Source organism: Phascolarctos cinereus, unplaced genomic scaffold (genome assembly GCF_003287225.1).
Source record: "Phascolarctos cinereus isolate Bilbo 61053 unplaced genomic scaffold, phaCin_HiC Scaffold_1;HRSCAF=81, whole genome shotgun sequence".
Classification (NCBI taxonomy): Eukaryota; Metazoa; Chordata; class Mammalia; order Diprotodontia; family Phascolarctidae; genus Phascolarctos; species Phascolarctos cinereus.
In genome coordinates, this window is record NW_027555514.1 from 8,853,151 (window position 1) to 8,868,624 (window position 15,474).

The following is a 15,474-nucleotide window of genomic DNA, read 5'->3' on the forward strand; positions in this document are numbered from 1 at the left end:
ACCCAAAAGGAATGGTTGAGAATTAAATCTTCACTCAACCTGTATACACAGATCAAAAAGGACCCAAGTCCATTTCCTTGTACAAAGATGCACTGGGTGAGTGAATGAATGAATGAAGGAAAGAAAAATCATTCGTTAAGCTCTATGTGTCAAGTACTGAATACAGAAACAAGCCAGGCATTCCTGACCCTCAAAATGGTACAGTGGATAGAGCATCCTGGCCTAAAGTCAGGAAGACCTGAGTTCAAATTTGACCTAAGACACTACCTATGTGACTCCAGGCAAGTGTCTTTACCACTGTCTGCCTCAGTTTCCTCACCTGTAAAATGGGCGTAATGATAGCACCTATCTCCCAGGGTTGTTGTGAGGATCAAATGAGATAACATTTGTAAAGTGCTTAGCACTACGCCTGGCACATAACAGGTACTATATATAAGTGCGAGCGATCATCATTACTATTATGATTATGATTATTATTATTGTTACATTGTACTAGGAAAATAAAACTAACACAGGGGAGCAAGGTGGGGAAGGGAAGGAAGTGCAGAGTGACAGCATCACAATTTGGAGGAGGCCATGAAGCGAGGAATCGGGGTGGCCAAGGAGCATCTGTTTCCATACAAGATAAGGTGAAAGCTTGCCTCTCAAAGCCTATGAAGGGGAAGGGGGTCTGAGTTGGTGGGTTGGGATGTGGATTCTCCCACTCCGTTCTCTGGGATACACTTTGGTCCAAACAATCACAAGCTGCTCCCCCCCCCAATGTAGAAAACTTTGGATACCCAGGGGCCTTTATATACAAAGTAAGTATTTCCATATCTTTAGGAATTTATGTTGCACATTTTGGAGAAGGAAATGGCAAACGCCTCTGGTATCTTTACCAGGAAAACCCCCAAATGGGGTCCTGAAGAGGCAGACATAAACATACAACTGAACAGTGACAACAAAAAGTTACACATCTCCGAACGACTCCAGATGGGAAGCTTGAGATCTTCACCAGGAATTGCAAAGAATGCACGTGACTTTCACCTTTAAACTTCAGGTTCTGCTCTCTCATCTTGTACACCTAAAGAAGATTAACTTACCCCAGAGTCTTAAGGCTTCAAAGATGCCACACTGGCTCGAGATGGAACACCAAAATTTGACCTTGAATCTCAACAAGTAAAGAAACATTTATAATCTCCTCTTTTTTATTATTTTTAATTCATGTGATTCTCACATCACTCCAGATGTTTCTCGAGATCACAGGCTAAAATGGTTAGGAAAGAAGAGACCATGACTAAATGTGGACAACCTGGTTATTCACTCCTGCACACACATTCCCATCTTCCCAACCCAACTCTGTCTGCTCACTTCTTTCTTCTCACAGAAACAAAAGGTTTCTGTAAAGCCCCTGAAGGTAAAACTATAATGAGGCATCTTATTGTGCGTAAAAATCTTAATGAAGACTTATTTCTTGCATAAATGCCACAATTAACTAAGAAAAATCTGAGCCCCAGTAGTGAGCTATTTTTAAATGCTGTGTCTCTGCATGCCCAACCAAAATATTGCTATTGCAAGCCTTCAAAACTTGCACATAAAACAAATTTAAATGTTTATATTTGCATATTTTCCTTCCAACGAGGTTACTTAGTGAGCTTACATACAAAAGAGAAGGTAATTTTTCAATTCAGTCAACTTTCCCAGGAAATTTGGGGTATTAATACTATGATGCTACTGAATCAATTAATCAATATGTCCAGTCACGATTAATTTACCAATAGCATAAAATAAGATAAAATTACATTTAGGAAAAATAATTACGAAGACAAATCAAACATTAAAAACATTAAAAACTTTTTTTTAGTTTGAATTGAAAAAATTCAAAACATTAAAAAAGTTGTTTTTTTTTTTTAATTTGAATTGAAAAAATTCAAAACATTACCAAAAAATCAGACTTGGTTTTGGGAAATGTATTTCTGTATGCTTAAGGACTAGTTTCAAGATGTTCTCAAAGAAAAAGACCCAATTAGAGATTTTAAGGAAAGATGTAATTGTCTTTTGAATTGACTTTTCAAAACATGCTGAGAGAACAGAACAGAAGCTCCTTGAGGCAGAACTATTATTTCAGTTTCATGTCCAAATCTCTAATGCTGGTGCTTAACAAATGCTGGTAGAATTCACTTGACATTAGGCCACAGTTTGTCATTTACATTTTACATCGACCAGGCAACAAGTTAAGTCCTTAACCAGGTGCTGGGCTCTGTGCTGGGTCTTGGAGCATGGGAAGCCAAATAAATGAGCTTACATTCTAATGAAGACAAGTGTAGATAAAAAGAACATAAATCTAAAGGGAACAAATACAAGTTGGGAGGGAGGACACTAGCAGTTGGGAGGAGGGGAGGGACATACACCAGGAGAGGCTCCCTACAGAAGATGGTCACATATTTAAACAAATGAAAGAAACAACAGTCATCAGGCACCTATAATTTTCCACTCACAGTGCTAAGCCCTACAGGTAAACATAACAAGTGAGACAATCTCGGGGCCCAAGGCTCTAACAGAAGGAGACAAAGCATCCTGGGGCAACTGGGCCTGAGAAGTCAGAGCCCCTGCTTGACCAGAGCCTCAGAGCGGTCCTCGGACATACTGCAGCGCAAGAAGCTGAAATCTGAAGGGTTCAGAGTGCTAGGAGACAGGGCATGACATTCCCTGGTTACTGAGCCGGAGATGGGGAGGGCCTTAACCCGAACATCTCAACTGAGCGATGAGCAGCAGAGGCAATTCCCGATTGTCGTCCCTCTGAGGGTTTATTATTATTTTGTTTTGTGATAACGGCTCCTTTATTTAGCACTTAGTATTTGCAAAGCACTTTAGTTACATACATTACTTCCATTTAGTAATTTTTTTCATCTTTCTTTTATGACCGCGTCTCGAAAAATGTCCACCAAAGGATCATACATTATTTGCCAGAGTGCACGGATGATTACCAGTCATCAATAACCAGCCAACCCATCAATGAGCATTTTTAAGCACCTCCTCTGTGCCAGACGCTGGGACTACAACAGAGGGGAAACGTCCCTGCCTTGGAGGACCTTGCCTTCCATGACAACTATAATAAAACTGCAGCAGAGAGGGAGAATTTCTGGATGAGAAAGTTCTCTGGACAGCCAAGGGGGAGGGAGGGGGGGAGGGAGGGAGGGAGGGAGGGAAGCAAGGAAGGAAGGAAGGAAGGAAGGAAGGAAGGAAGGAAGGAAGGAGAGAAAGAGGGAGAAAACAAGCCTTTATAATGCACCTACTATGTGCCAAACACTGTGCTAAGAACTTTACAAGCATTATCTCATTTGACCCTCACAACAGCTCTGGGAGGTAACTATTATTATCCTTGTTTTACAGTTGAGGAAACTGAGGCAAACAGAGGTGAAGTGACTTATACAGGGTCACACAGCTGGGGAGTATCTGAGACCATATCTGATCTCAGGTCTTCCTGACCTCAGATCTGGCACCCTGTGCACTGTGGCATAGCGCCACACCATTCCACCTATTTTGTGTCTACCTTGTATGTGCTGATGTACAAATAGACAGATAGATAGATAGATAGATAGATACATACATACATACATACATACATACATACATACATACATACATACATACATACATGGATAGATGGATGGATGGATGGATGGATGGATGGATGGATGGATAAACAGAAGCATTTCCTCTGTGCCAGACACCGTGCTAAGTCCTAGGATACCAAGAGAATCAACATTCTAAAGGGTGAAGATAACACTAAAAGAATTCTAGAAAGCAAGGAGCTTGGGCTGGTGTTTACTGCTGGAGGGAGACAGCCTGGTATGGAAACAGTTGGGAAATGGCCCAGAAGTTGATTTTCAGCAAGACAATACAAAAGCTTACCTATCAGAGACAGGGAACCAAGGGTCAGTAGAGTCCAGGGTTCCAGTGAGGAATGGAGAGAGATGGACGTGATGGACAAAGTGGTAGCAGGATGTGAAGAAATGTCTGGGACATATTATCTCTCCCATTAAAATGGAAGCTAATTGGTGGGAAGTGGTCCAGCCATTCAGGAAAGTGAATGTGGGACTGTGTCCAAAAAGTGATAGCTATGCTTACTCTTTGACCCAGTGAAATTACTGGTTTTGTACCTCAAAGAGATCAAAGAAATAGGGAAATATTGACAAGAGCTCTTTTTGTGGTGACAGAATTGGAAACTGCAGGGAAGCCCACAATTGGGGAACGGCCAGACAACGTGCGGTCTAGGAATGTTGTGGAATACTATTGTGCTGTAAGAAATTATGAGGGGGGTGGTTTCCAAAAAACCTGGGAAGATCTGTATGAACTGATTCAAAGTGAAGTGAACAGGACCAGGAACAATTTAGAGAAGAAAGACACTATTGTGAAGACAAACAGCTTGGGAAGACTTAGCAATTGTGCTCCACCCATGGAAAGCCACATGGCTGCAGAGGTCTCCGAGTGACCACGAGGCATTCTTTGGACACTGCTAATGCAGGAGTGCGTTTTCCTTGACTACATATTTGTAGCAAGTTTTGTTGTACTTGCTTTTTCAATGACTGGGGAAGGGGAAGATAGGAGTGAGAGAATTTAGAACTAAAAATAAAACCAAATTTTAAAAAAAGTAAACTTCTGGAGGGCAGGTGCTGTTTTTGCTATTTTTTTTTAACCTTCAGAACTCAGCATAGCATAGGTGATTAATAAATGCTCCCTGACTGACTAAAGCTTTGCATGAGCCAGAGGACAGTGAAGTAAACAACTCTAGGAAGACTATGGCTTCAATAGCATACGTGATTATTTTAAATACACACACACACACACTAAAATGATGCCAACCACTTCCCAGATGTAATAGCCAATCTTGGCTCCAAAGAAGGAGTGAGGAAATGCAGCTCTTTCACCTCCTTGGGGAGGTGGGGAACTAGGAGGACACAATGCTGTACACCCCGTCAAACCAGATCAATGAATGTGTCATATGCTTTTGTTTGCTTCTATTTTTGTTAGAGGCAAGGCTCACTGGGTGGTGGAATACCTGGAAATCATGGTGATGTAAAAACAATAGGCAACAATAAAATATTTAAGGTAAAAATAAAAATATAACATCCAAATACAGAAACTACATTAAATCAATGAAAATCAGGGGAATTTCAATTCCATTCCCCAAACAGTCTATCAGAGAAGCACAACATCACAGCTCTTGAGCTAGAAGTGCCCTCAGGGGCCAACGGGTCAAACCCCCTCATTTTATAGGGACTTAAGGCCCTGGGAGGCATGGGAATCCCATTCCTCGGGTTAAACTTTTGTCGTGGGTTTAAAAGTTGTTTTTTGTTTTGTTTTTTTAAGTATGGCATAAAACCAAAACAGAGAAAGTGTTTAGTACTATCTCTATGTTTCCAAAAAATAAAATCAGCATTACAGTAGTCTACACTTAGAAATAACTAATTCACATCTAAATGTCAGGGAATACAGAATTTGACTTTTTCAAATTAACTCTGGTTTGTTTAGAAAGAACAGTCTATTGTGCCACTACCTTGGGAAGATAAAATAAAGTCCAAAATGTCAAGATATTTTTAATGCAGTGAAAATAAACACTGTAGGACAGGCCACATCTCAGGAGGACTGCCCCCCAGGTATCTCCCCTGTGGCTTTCACCTGGCACACAACTTCTGTGATATACACATTCATAAGTGCATTCCAGACTCTGGACAAGTACTTGTAATAGTAAAGTTTGGGCTTTATTAACTACAGTATAAACCTAATTAATACCATCCTCCAAAGCTCAGTCACCTAATGATTGACATTCTTCCTTCACCTCTGCTGAACTGATCAGTGATCCTGCCAACATCCAAAATTAAATTAATGTAATACTCCTCAGCCATCCCTGGTGGCCTTCTATCCAATCACCACAGACCACAAATGAGGCCCACTGAAAACCGCTGGCACCAGTGGGGAGGGGAGGCCCAGGAGTGGGCTGCCAAAGCAATTGATAAGATTTGTACTACATGAATACAGCCCAAACAAACAAGAGAGCATGGAAATGAACAGCACCCAGGCAGCCAGGCTTCTTAGGCAGTACCCTCTTCTTTCAGGAGGGGGCTGTCCTTGTTTTCTTTGGGGGGCTCGTTGTCCACAGCCCCCTGAATTGTTTTACCTGCCTTGACCAAAAAGCCCGTGGCATGATGAACTTCTAGCGGGCACTGCTGACGCGGATACCCCAGAGCTACCTGGTGAATGCTCATCCCACGGGGGTCTGAGGAGGAGAGAGGTGGAACAGGGACCAGGAGACTGAAGAGCAGACATTACCAAGGCAGAAATGTAGGCCTGACGTAAGGGCAAATTTAATTAGAGCTACGAAGAAGAGGAAAGGAGGCAGTGGTTCTTCCTACATCAAGGACCACAAGAAAACTCTCTAGTGGGTGGGCTGTAGAGGGGATATTCCTGCAGGGATGACTTGGACTAGATCAACGGTAGCAAACTCAAATAGAAAGGGATCTCTACAGGCCACATGTGGACTTAAAAACCACCAATTAACATTATCTATATTATGCTGTATTTTTATTTATTTTGTTAAGCATTTCCCAATTACATTTTAATCTGATTCAGGCCCCACTCCAGAAGGCCATTTTGGGCTCATGAGTTTGACACCACGGGACTAGATGGTCCTTGAAATCTCTTCCTAAATTCTGGATTTTTTAAATCATTACCTATGTGCAGTGAGGCATTAAAAATCCACACAGTTCTGTTGTGTAATTCACATTCACTATTTGGTCGGGATGTGAAAAAAGGGGCTAAGCGTCTAGGTATCCCAGTCCTAGCTAGGTATGACAACCACTGCCTTTCAAGTATATTTAGTCCTGGAAAATAGCTCACATTCCATAGAGGATAAAAGAGAAAGACGCAAAAGCTAGAAAAATAACAAGGCCTGATAGCCTGAAAAAAGACATGTACACACGTGCCTTAATGCTTGGTCAGCTCCTCAATTTGCACTGTGCTGATAACCACTTCCAGAGATTCACTGTGCGGCTAATATGCAAACGAGATTTGAAGTTGCTCCTTTAAATTCTATCCCCAAGCCCCAGCTCAACATGAGCATACCCCTCACTGCCTCCTTTAGTTTCAACTACATCCAGCCCTTTTCATTCACCCCAAGAAAAACAACCAGACTATTGTACATTATATGACATGACACCACCCATCTCTGCCCTGAAGGCTATTGGATTTCCACAGCAGTGATGTCACCCCTTCCCCCAACACACACACACACACACACACACACACACACACACACACACACACACACACACACACGAGCGCGCGCGTGAGCTCTCTCTCAAACAGGTTAAAATCACCAACAAGTAAAAATATCAGTCAGAATACAGGAGACAATTATCCTGGTTGAAAACTGGGATGGCCAATTTGAAAGAATAAAGAATTCTGCTCAACACAATGACCAATGACAGTTCTGGAGGTGAGACAGATTACCTGCCTCCCGAGAGGGAGGTGAGGGACTCATCAGGGTGCAGACTGAGTCAGATTTGCTTCAGGTATGGACAATGACCATGCTTATTGTAAAGGGCTGAGGGTTTTCTTTTTTTCCCTCAATTTGGAAGGAGGGGGACATGAGGGAAAGAAAAATAAATACAGCTAGACAGACAGATACATACATACATACATACATACATACATACATACATAAATACACACATAGATAACTGAAAAAATGTATAAACAAAGAAAGAAAACTAGTAATGGTAAAAACTGAAAGGCAACTTCCCCATACTCCTGGCCCACTGACGATCCTCCGGGCTATCTTCCATTCTCCATCTGCCAAATCATAATCCTCCCCTCCTTCCTTCAGCGTTCTCTGTTCATCGCCTGTTTTCTACACTCTCCTTAAAAAAAGACAAGCGGAGTGAGGAGGCTGTTCTAACATTTCTGCCACGCAACTCATTCCCTAGGAAATCCAGAGCCAATAAACACATCCCCTCTGGGGTCCCTCCAGCCCCTCATCGAGGAGCCAAAGAGCTGAGAAGCAGTTATCACAGGCTGGCTTTCATCGTGCCTGCCCATTCTTTAAAAGCAACCAACACTTATGAAGCACATATTATACACCAGGCACTGTGTTAGAAGCCAATGGTGGAAAAACATAAATGGAACCCTGCTCAGGCCCTAACAGCGGACACATCTACACAAACAGAAAACAAACAGGGAGGGGGACTGGATCTCAGAACTGCCCTCTTGTCTATACTTTAGAGTCTCAAAGACTTACCTGGAGCACTAGAAGGTGAAGTGATTCACACAGCCTGTATGCGCCAGAGGCAGGACCCAAAGGCAGGTCTTCCTGGCTGGCTCCATCCTCCAGACTGTGGCTTCTCATATAAATGGGAGGCATTTTGTTCTGGAGGACAGGCATTAAGTGGTTTCTTTTTAACCCAATAAGGTTAACCGGGATCCACTAGGGCCTCAGAATCTGACCAAGCCTGTCATTCCTTGTCTTCATGAGGAGGATCTGAAAACATGTGATGCTGTTGACAGATTCGTCCCAGCTTTCCATTCCATATATCAGGCTCATTGCTGGGTGACAGTTCTACCCCGGGCTGCTGGCGTGGGCTACACCTCTGCTCTGACCAGAGCTCCTAAGAGCACTCAGATCTTTCTGATTCACACTGGCATTCTGGGTATGGAATTCTGACATCAGCCAAATGCTAAAACATATGTTTCATTACTTTCCATAGAAAGCAAAGGCGTGCCTCCATGCTGGATGGCGGGCGCTGCTTCCAAAAGGAGCATGATTTCAGCATGAAAGAGCGTGAACACAGAAAGTTAGTCAGCATCGTCAGGTCATGGATCTACAGCTGGAGAGGACCTCAGACGCTGTCTGGGGAGAACTAAGGCCCACAATGGGGAGAGGCTTGTCCAGGGTCACACACACTGCAAGTGGCAGAGCCAGGCCTAACCCAAGTCCTTAGGGATGCCTCCCGCATGGAGCTCACAAAGCAAAAAAAAAAAAAAAATCTGAGCTGTTTTTTCCAACTGGCTCAGAGCTGGAAGTGACTCTGAGGCTCTCTGGTCCAAGCGTACCTGAACAGGAATTCTCAAGACTCCCCCAAAAGTGACCCTAAGAGGCAGGGGACACCCTTCCTCTGAAAGATTCTAGCCAAAAAAAATATAGTGCCCTATACTTGGTCAAATGGGTTAAACTCACTGACCAAAACCCACATATGGACACACATGCCCAGGAAGATATCTCATTAGCCACACTGCCTAGTGATGTCAGTGACCTCTCTCTCAAAATGCATGAAAGCTATAAAGGGCATGCCACCTTCTCCAGACTAAGGACAGGGCGAACCCTTCCAGAACTCAGGGGTCATTGTGGGACCATGTCCATCAGCCTTCTGCCTCTCCAGCTAGGGCTCCACTCCCTACTCCCCTCATCTCCCATCATTCTCTTCTCCCAGTCCATATCTCCATTCCCAAATGCTTCCATTTCATCACCACTTTCCAACTCCATTTAGCCCAACCTTGGGCTGAAACTGAAACTCAGATGAGATGCTTATCTTTTCATGAAAAAAAAAAACGATTTTTTTTCTCTTCCCCAGTCAGATAGAAAATGAAAAACCTAAGAAACCTAACCTAAATAACCAAAGAAAAATTGACTTTTTTTAATGATGGCATTTTAACTAAATAAATCAATTAAATAAGTATTTCTTAAGTATCTATTGAATGTCAGGCACCATGGACACATGTGATACAAAGACAAAATGAAATAGTCCCTGCCCTCAAGAAGCTTATAGTCTATCAAACAAACAAAATGTGTCTCTATAAGTAAATAGAGAATAGGTACAAAGTGATTTTAAGGTAATTTCAGCAGGAGGAGGGGGCAGGAGCTGCAAAGGAAAACAAAACCATGTTTTACCAACGTTTTACCAACTCCAAGGCCAAGGACTTACTTCTAGTTCCTTTTTCAGCGCTCCTTGAAGAAAGCCTATGCACCCAGCATCTTCTTTTGCATCCATGACAACACAAATCTGTTGTGAAATCTTGTCTAGGATTGAAGGGGAGAAAAAGGTAAGACATAAGCACAATGAATGTGAAAAAGGGGCAATTAAAAAACAAATGTAGTAAGTTAAGGAAACCAAGGCAGACAGCAGTGAAATGATTTGCCTACAGGCAGATAGCGAGTAACTGAAGCCAGGCCTGAACTCTGGTCTTTCTGACTCCAATTCCAATGCTCTATCCAATGCACCACACAACTGCCTGAGAAAAGGCACCGATCTACACTGGCAGAGGGCAGTTCTTCACCTAACAGTTCCCTATGCCAATCTGTGGGGCAGTTAGATGGCCCAGTAGATAGACTGCCAGGTCTGAAATCAGGAAGACTCCTGGCCAAGTCACTTAACCTTGCTTACCTCAGTTTCCTCATCTGTAAAATGGGCTGGAGAAGAAAATGGCAAACCACTCCAGTATCTTTGCCAGGAAAAGCCCAAATGGGGTCATGAAGAGTCAGACACGACAGACGACTCGACAAGAAAAACAAGAATGCCAATCCGTGCAACAGGCCCAAACATGTATCCCTTCTTTCAGACATCAGACTCTACTTACTGGGCATGGGCTCCTCAGGTTCACAGCCCAAGTGTCATTCTCCACTCATCCCTCCTCCCCCATTTCCAATATGGCGCCATGGCCTATCGATTTCATCTGCCCAGGATCTCCTCACCTCTGACTCTGTCCCTACGCTGCGCAGCCCCTCACCCCCTCACACCTGAGTGACTACAGCAGCTGTGGGGTTTGCTCGCCTCTAGTCTCTCCCTCCTCCAGTCCGGCCTCCATCCAAGCACTAAAGGGACTTTCCTAAAGCTCAGGTCACACCCTTGCTCACGAAGCTCCCTATCATCTGTGTTTGACATTCCCAGCCCTTCCTGACCTGCCCCTCCTACCTCTCCAGCATCCTTCCACCTCACTTCCCTGGTGACTCTGGCACCCTGGCTGTTCCATGAACAAGGAACTTCATCCCTCTGGTCGCCCTCTATCTGGAATGCTCTCCTGCCCCCACTCCACCTACTGACCTCCCCCTGGCTTCCTTTAGGTCCCAACTAAAATCCCCCAAGCCTTCTTAATGGCAGTGCCTTCCCTCTGTCCATCATTGCCTATTTATCCTGCACACAGCTTGCTTTGTGTGTGCTTGAGGGCTACCTCCCTCACTTGACTATAAGCTCCTTGAGGGCAGTGACTGTCTTTTTCCTTCTTGCATCCCAGTACTTAGAGCAGTGACTAGAATGCTGTAGGCACTTAATAAATGTTTATGGACTGCCTTCCTGGCTCCCTACTGCTTTCTGACAACATACTTTCTCATTTGTGGCTTCTAAAGTCTGTATTAGCTCCTAAATATAAAAGTCAGTCAACAAACATTTATTAGTGTTTATTGTGCCAGACACCAGGGTAAGTGCAGGGAATACCAAGGAAGGTAGAAACAGCGCCCTCACAGAGATCACGTTCTAATGTGGGAGATGACACGTCAATGAGTGGGTGCATCCAAGAGGTTCACAGTGTCAACAAGGCAAAGTGATCTCAGAAACGGAGGGCATCCCTGGTTAATGGGTATGACCTGGAGGAAAAACCAGCAGGTCACAGCACAAACAAATCAGGAGCAAAAGGAAGAAATTACCTTTCAGATCTACAGACAGGGGAGGAGAAACTGAGAGGATCACAGGAAACAAAATGGACGAAGGACTACATAAAATTCTAAAGGTTTTGCATAAACAAAACCAACGTAGCCAAAACTAAATGGGGAAAATGTGTTTGCAACAAGTTTCTCTGATAAAGGTCTGACTTCTAAGATCCAGGAGACTGATTCAAATTTATAAGACCCTGAACTATTCTCCATTAGATTAAAGAATAAGAGGCAGTTCTCAAAGGAAGAAACCCAATTAATCAACATCCATATGAAAACATGCTATAAATCACTAGTAATTAGAGAAGTATGAATTACAGCAATGCTGGGGTTCCACCTCATACTCATCAGATGGACAAAGCTGACAAAAAGTAGAATGACAAATACTGGAAAGCCTGATGGAAAACAGGCACAATAACTCACTGCTGGTGTGAGCTATGGATTACTCCAGCCCTCCTGAAAATGGTGGCTCAAAAAAATCACTAAGCTGTGCACATTCTTTAACCCAGTGATGTCACTGCTGCATCTAAACCTAAACTAGATCAAAGAAAGAGGGAAAGGATGCACGTGTACAAGAGAATTCTAGGAGGCAGGTGGTGGCAGAGATGGCAGAGCCCTGCACCTGAAGTCAGAAAGAACTGAGTTCAAATCCTACCTCGCTTGCTCACTAACTATATGACCCTTTCTAGGGTCACCTAATCTCTGTCTGCCTCGGTTTTCTAATCTATAAAATGAGGATAAAAATAGTATCTTCCTCCCAGGAATGCTGAAAATATAAAATGAGATAATGGTACAGCACTGAGCATAGTACCTGGCCTACAGTAGGTGATATAGAAATGTGGGGTAGTAGCAGTAGCAGCAGCCACAGCAACAGCAGTAGTAGTAATAGCAGTTGTACTAGTAGTAGTATTGATAGTAACAGTAGTAGTAATAGTAATAACAGTCATGACAGCAATAGTATGTTAATAGTAATAGTAGTAGCAGTAGTAGCAGTAGTAGTAGTAGTAGTAGTAGTAGTAGTAGTAGTAGTAGTAGTAGTAGTAGTAGTAGTAGCAGTGGTAGTAGTGGTAGTGGTGGTAGTGGTGGTGGTGGTGGTGGTGGTGGTGGTGGTGGTGGTGGTGGTAGTGATAGTAGTAGTAGTCATTATGTATTATTATTGCTATTATTATTATTATTATAGAGCTGCTCTTTTTTTAGTAAAGAACTAGAAACAGAATGGGGCTGAACACATGGTCTATGGATATAACCGTATTTGTTTTTCTAAAAGAAGTAACAAAAGGGGCAATTAAAAAACAAATGTAGTAAGACTTGTACGAATTAATGGACCTGGACACCATGTGGATTTGTTTTGCCTGGCTATGCATATTTCTGGGGCAGTTAGGTGATGCAACAGATAGTGCACTGGAGTCAGGAAGACCCATCTTTGTGAGTTCAAATCTAGCCTCAGACACTTACTAGCTGTGTGACCCTGGGCAAGTCACTTCACCCTGTTTGCCTCAGATTTCTCATCTGTCAAATGAGCTGAAGGATGTGGCAAATCACTTCAATTTCTTTGCCAAGAAAACCCCAAATGGGCCACAAAGAGTCAGAGGAGACTGAAACAAATGAACATTATGCACATTAGAAGGATTGTGCTTTTCCCTTCTTATCTGGGGGAATGTGGAAGGATGGAATAAGAGGAATGGAGCGGTGAGAGGATTGAGAGCTGACTGTCATATGGCTGGTGGGGGAGGGGAGAGGGAGGAAGGGAAGAAAGGGAGAGAGGGGGAGAGACAGACACAGGGAGAGAAGAAATAAAAAAGGATCATTGACTCACTTTTGAAAATGCACAGAAGGCAACAGTAGGACATTCAGAGGGAAACACAGACACGCAGGACAGCTTTGAAAGTAATATGTTGTATTATATACTTTGAAAAAGTTAAGCTGTAGGTAAAAAATTCATGATTTCATATATAATCCTCTTTTCTTGTTCTTTTATATGGAAATGCTCGCTGTCGGCTCGCTCGCTCACTCTCTCTGTCTCTCTCTGTCTCTCTCTCTCTCTGTCTCTCTCTCTGTCTCTCTCTCTCTCTCTCTCTCTCTCTCTCTCTCTCTCTCTCTCTCTCTCTCTCTCTCTCTCTCTCTCTCTCTCTCTCTCTCTCATTTGGAACTAATCAAAAAGAAACAAGTCCTGCCAGATGATTTTGCCTCAAACACACACCCTAAGGCAGGGTCAGGGGCACACCACCACTGTGGAAGAACGAAGCTCTAGAAGGATGCGGGGCTCCCAGAAAGGAGATGAGAGGACACAAGCACTGAGGATTCCAAAGGGGAATCTAAAGGCAACAGAGCTGCCCAGGAAAATGACCAACTGATGCTTCAGGCCAGAGAAGCAAGAGCAGGTAACCAAGAAGGAATTTTCTAAAAGAATGTGAAAATCCACTAAGAAGAATGTCAGGCATGCCACGACCCAAAAAAGCCATGGCTTGAAAAAAAAGTGCGCCAGATCAAATGCCCTTTGATCTCTGCCTGGGGCAAGAGGAAGGTCAAAGGAGGTATGGGTCCCCAGCAGGCCAGGACTGGAAGGACAGGAAGCCAGGTCTTCATTTGCTTTGATTTTCTCTGACAAGGAAAATGTTGCTGAAGGCTGGAAATAACAGAGGAGAAAGAGATAATAGAGAATTGAAATCTGAGGCAAGTAAGAAGATGCTCAAGCATCCAAGCCTAGAGAAATAGCATCCCAGGACGGGAAAAGAACTCGGCAAGGTAAATGCTGAGCTCCTGACAAGGATCTTGGAGCAATCATGGAGGAAAAATGAAGAGGGGGTGCCTCAGGCCTAGAAACAACTAAATGTCCCCTTTTTTAAAAAAGAGAATGATGAAAAGGATTCTTTCAACTATAGTCCAGGGAGTCTAACTTTAATTTTTTGGCAAAATTTGATAATACACTATGGAAAAGATTTTGTGAAAACTCAGAAAAGAAAGCAAGGATCCCTCCAAGTCAGCATGGGTTCATCAAGATGACGTCATGCCAAGACAACCTCAACGCCTTTTTGAGAGGTAGCCAAACCGGAAAAGAAGGGCAATGCTGTGCACAGAGCTGGATTTCCCAGAGGCACCTGTCAAAATATCTCCTTATATATCCCAAATATCCACAGACCTTCGATCAGAGAGAGGCAGGTTTTTCTCCTACCCATCTGACCATTCCTTTGCTGGATCTTTCTCTGTATCACCCCCTCTAACCCTAGGTGTCTCTCAGGGGTCTGTTCTGGGCTCACTTCTCTTCTCCTCTTATATTACTCAACTTGGTGATCTCATCAGCTCCCACAGATTTAATTAGAATCTCTACACTAATGATTCTCAAATCTACCTTTCCTGCCACAATCTCTCTGCTGACCTTCAATTTTACATCTCCACTTTTCAAATATTGCTACCTGGATGTCCACTGGATATCTTAAACTCAATATGCCCAAAACAGAACTCATTATATTTTCCCCGAAACCCTCCCCTCCTTCCTTATTACTGTTGAGAACACCGCCATCCTCCTAGTCCCTCAGGCTCACAACCTCCCTCAGGCACACAACAGAGGAATCATCCCAGACTCTTCACTATCCCCCCCCCCCCATATCCAATATGGTGCCAAGGCTTGTCCATTTCATCTCTGCAGCCTCTCTGGAAAGTGCCCCCCTCCTCTCCTCTGACACTACCATGCTTGTGGTGCAAAGCCTCCTCACCTCACACCTAAACTACTGGAATAGGGGCTGGGGGGGGAGGGGGTCTGCCTACCTCAAGTCTCTCCCCACTCTAATCCAACC

General features: G+C 43.5%; 1 protein-coding gene across 1 annotated transcript in view; it reads right to left on the reverse strand.

The window, feature by feature from the left end:
- CRPPA (CDP-L-ribitol pyrophosphorylase A) overlaps positions 1–15,474 on the reverse strand; it is a 256,432-nt gene that overhangs the window by 152,498 nt on the left and 88,460 nt on the right. The window contains 1 exon segment of the mRNA XM_078150658.1: positions 9,960–10,054. Within this exon segment, the coding sequence (XP_078006784.1) occupies positions 9,960–10,054 (95 nt within the window).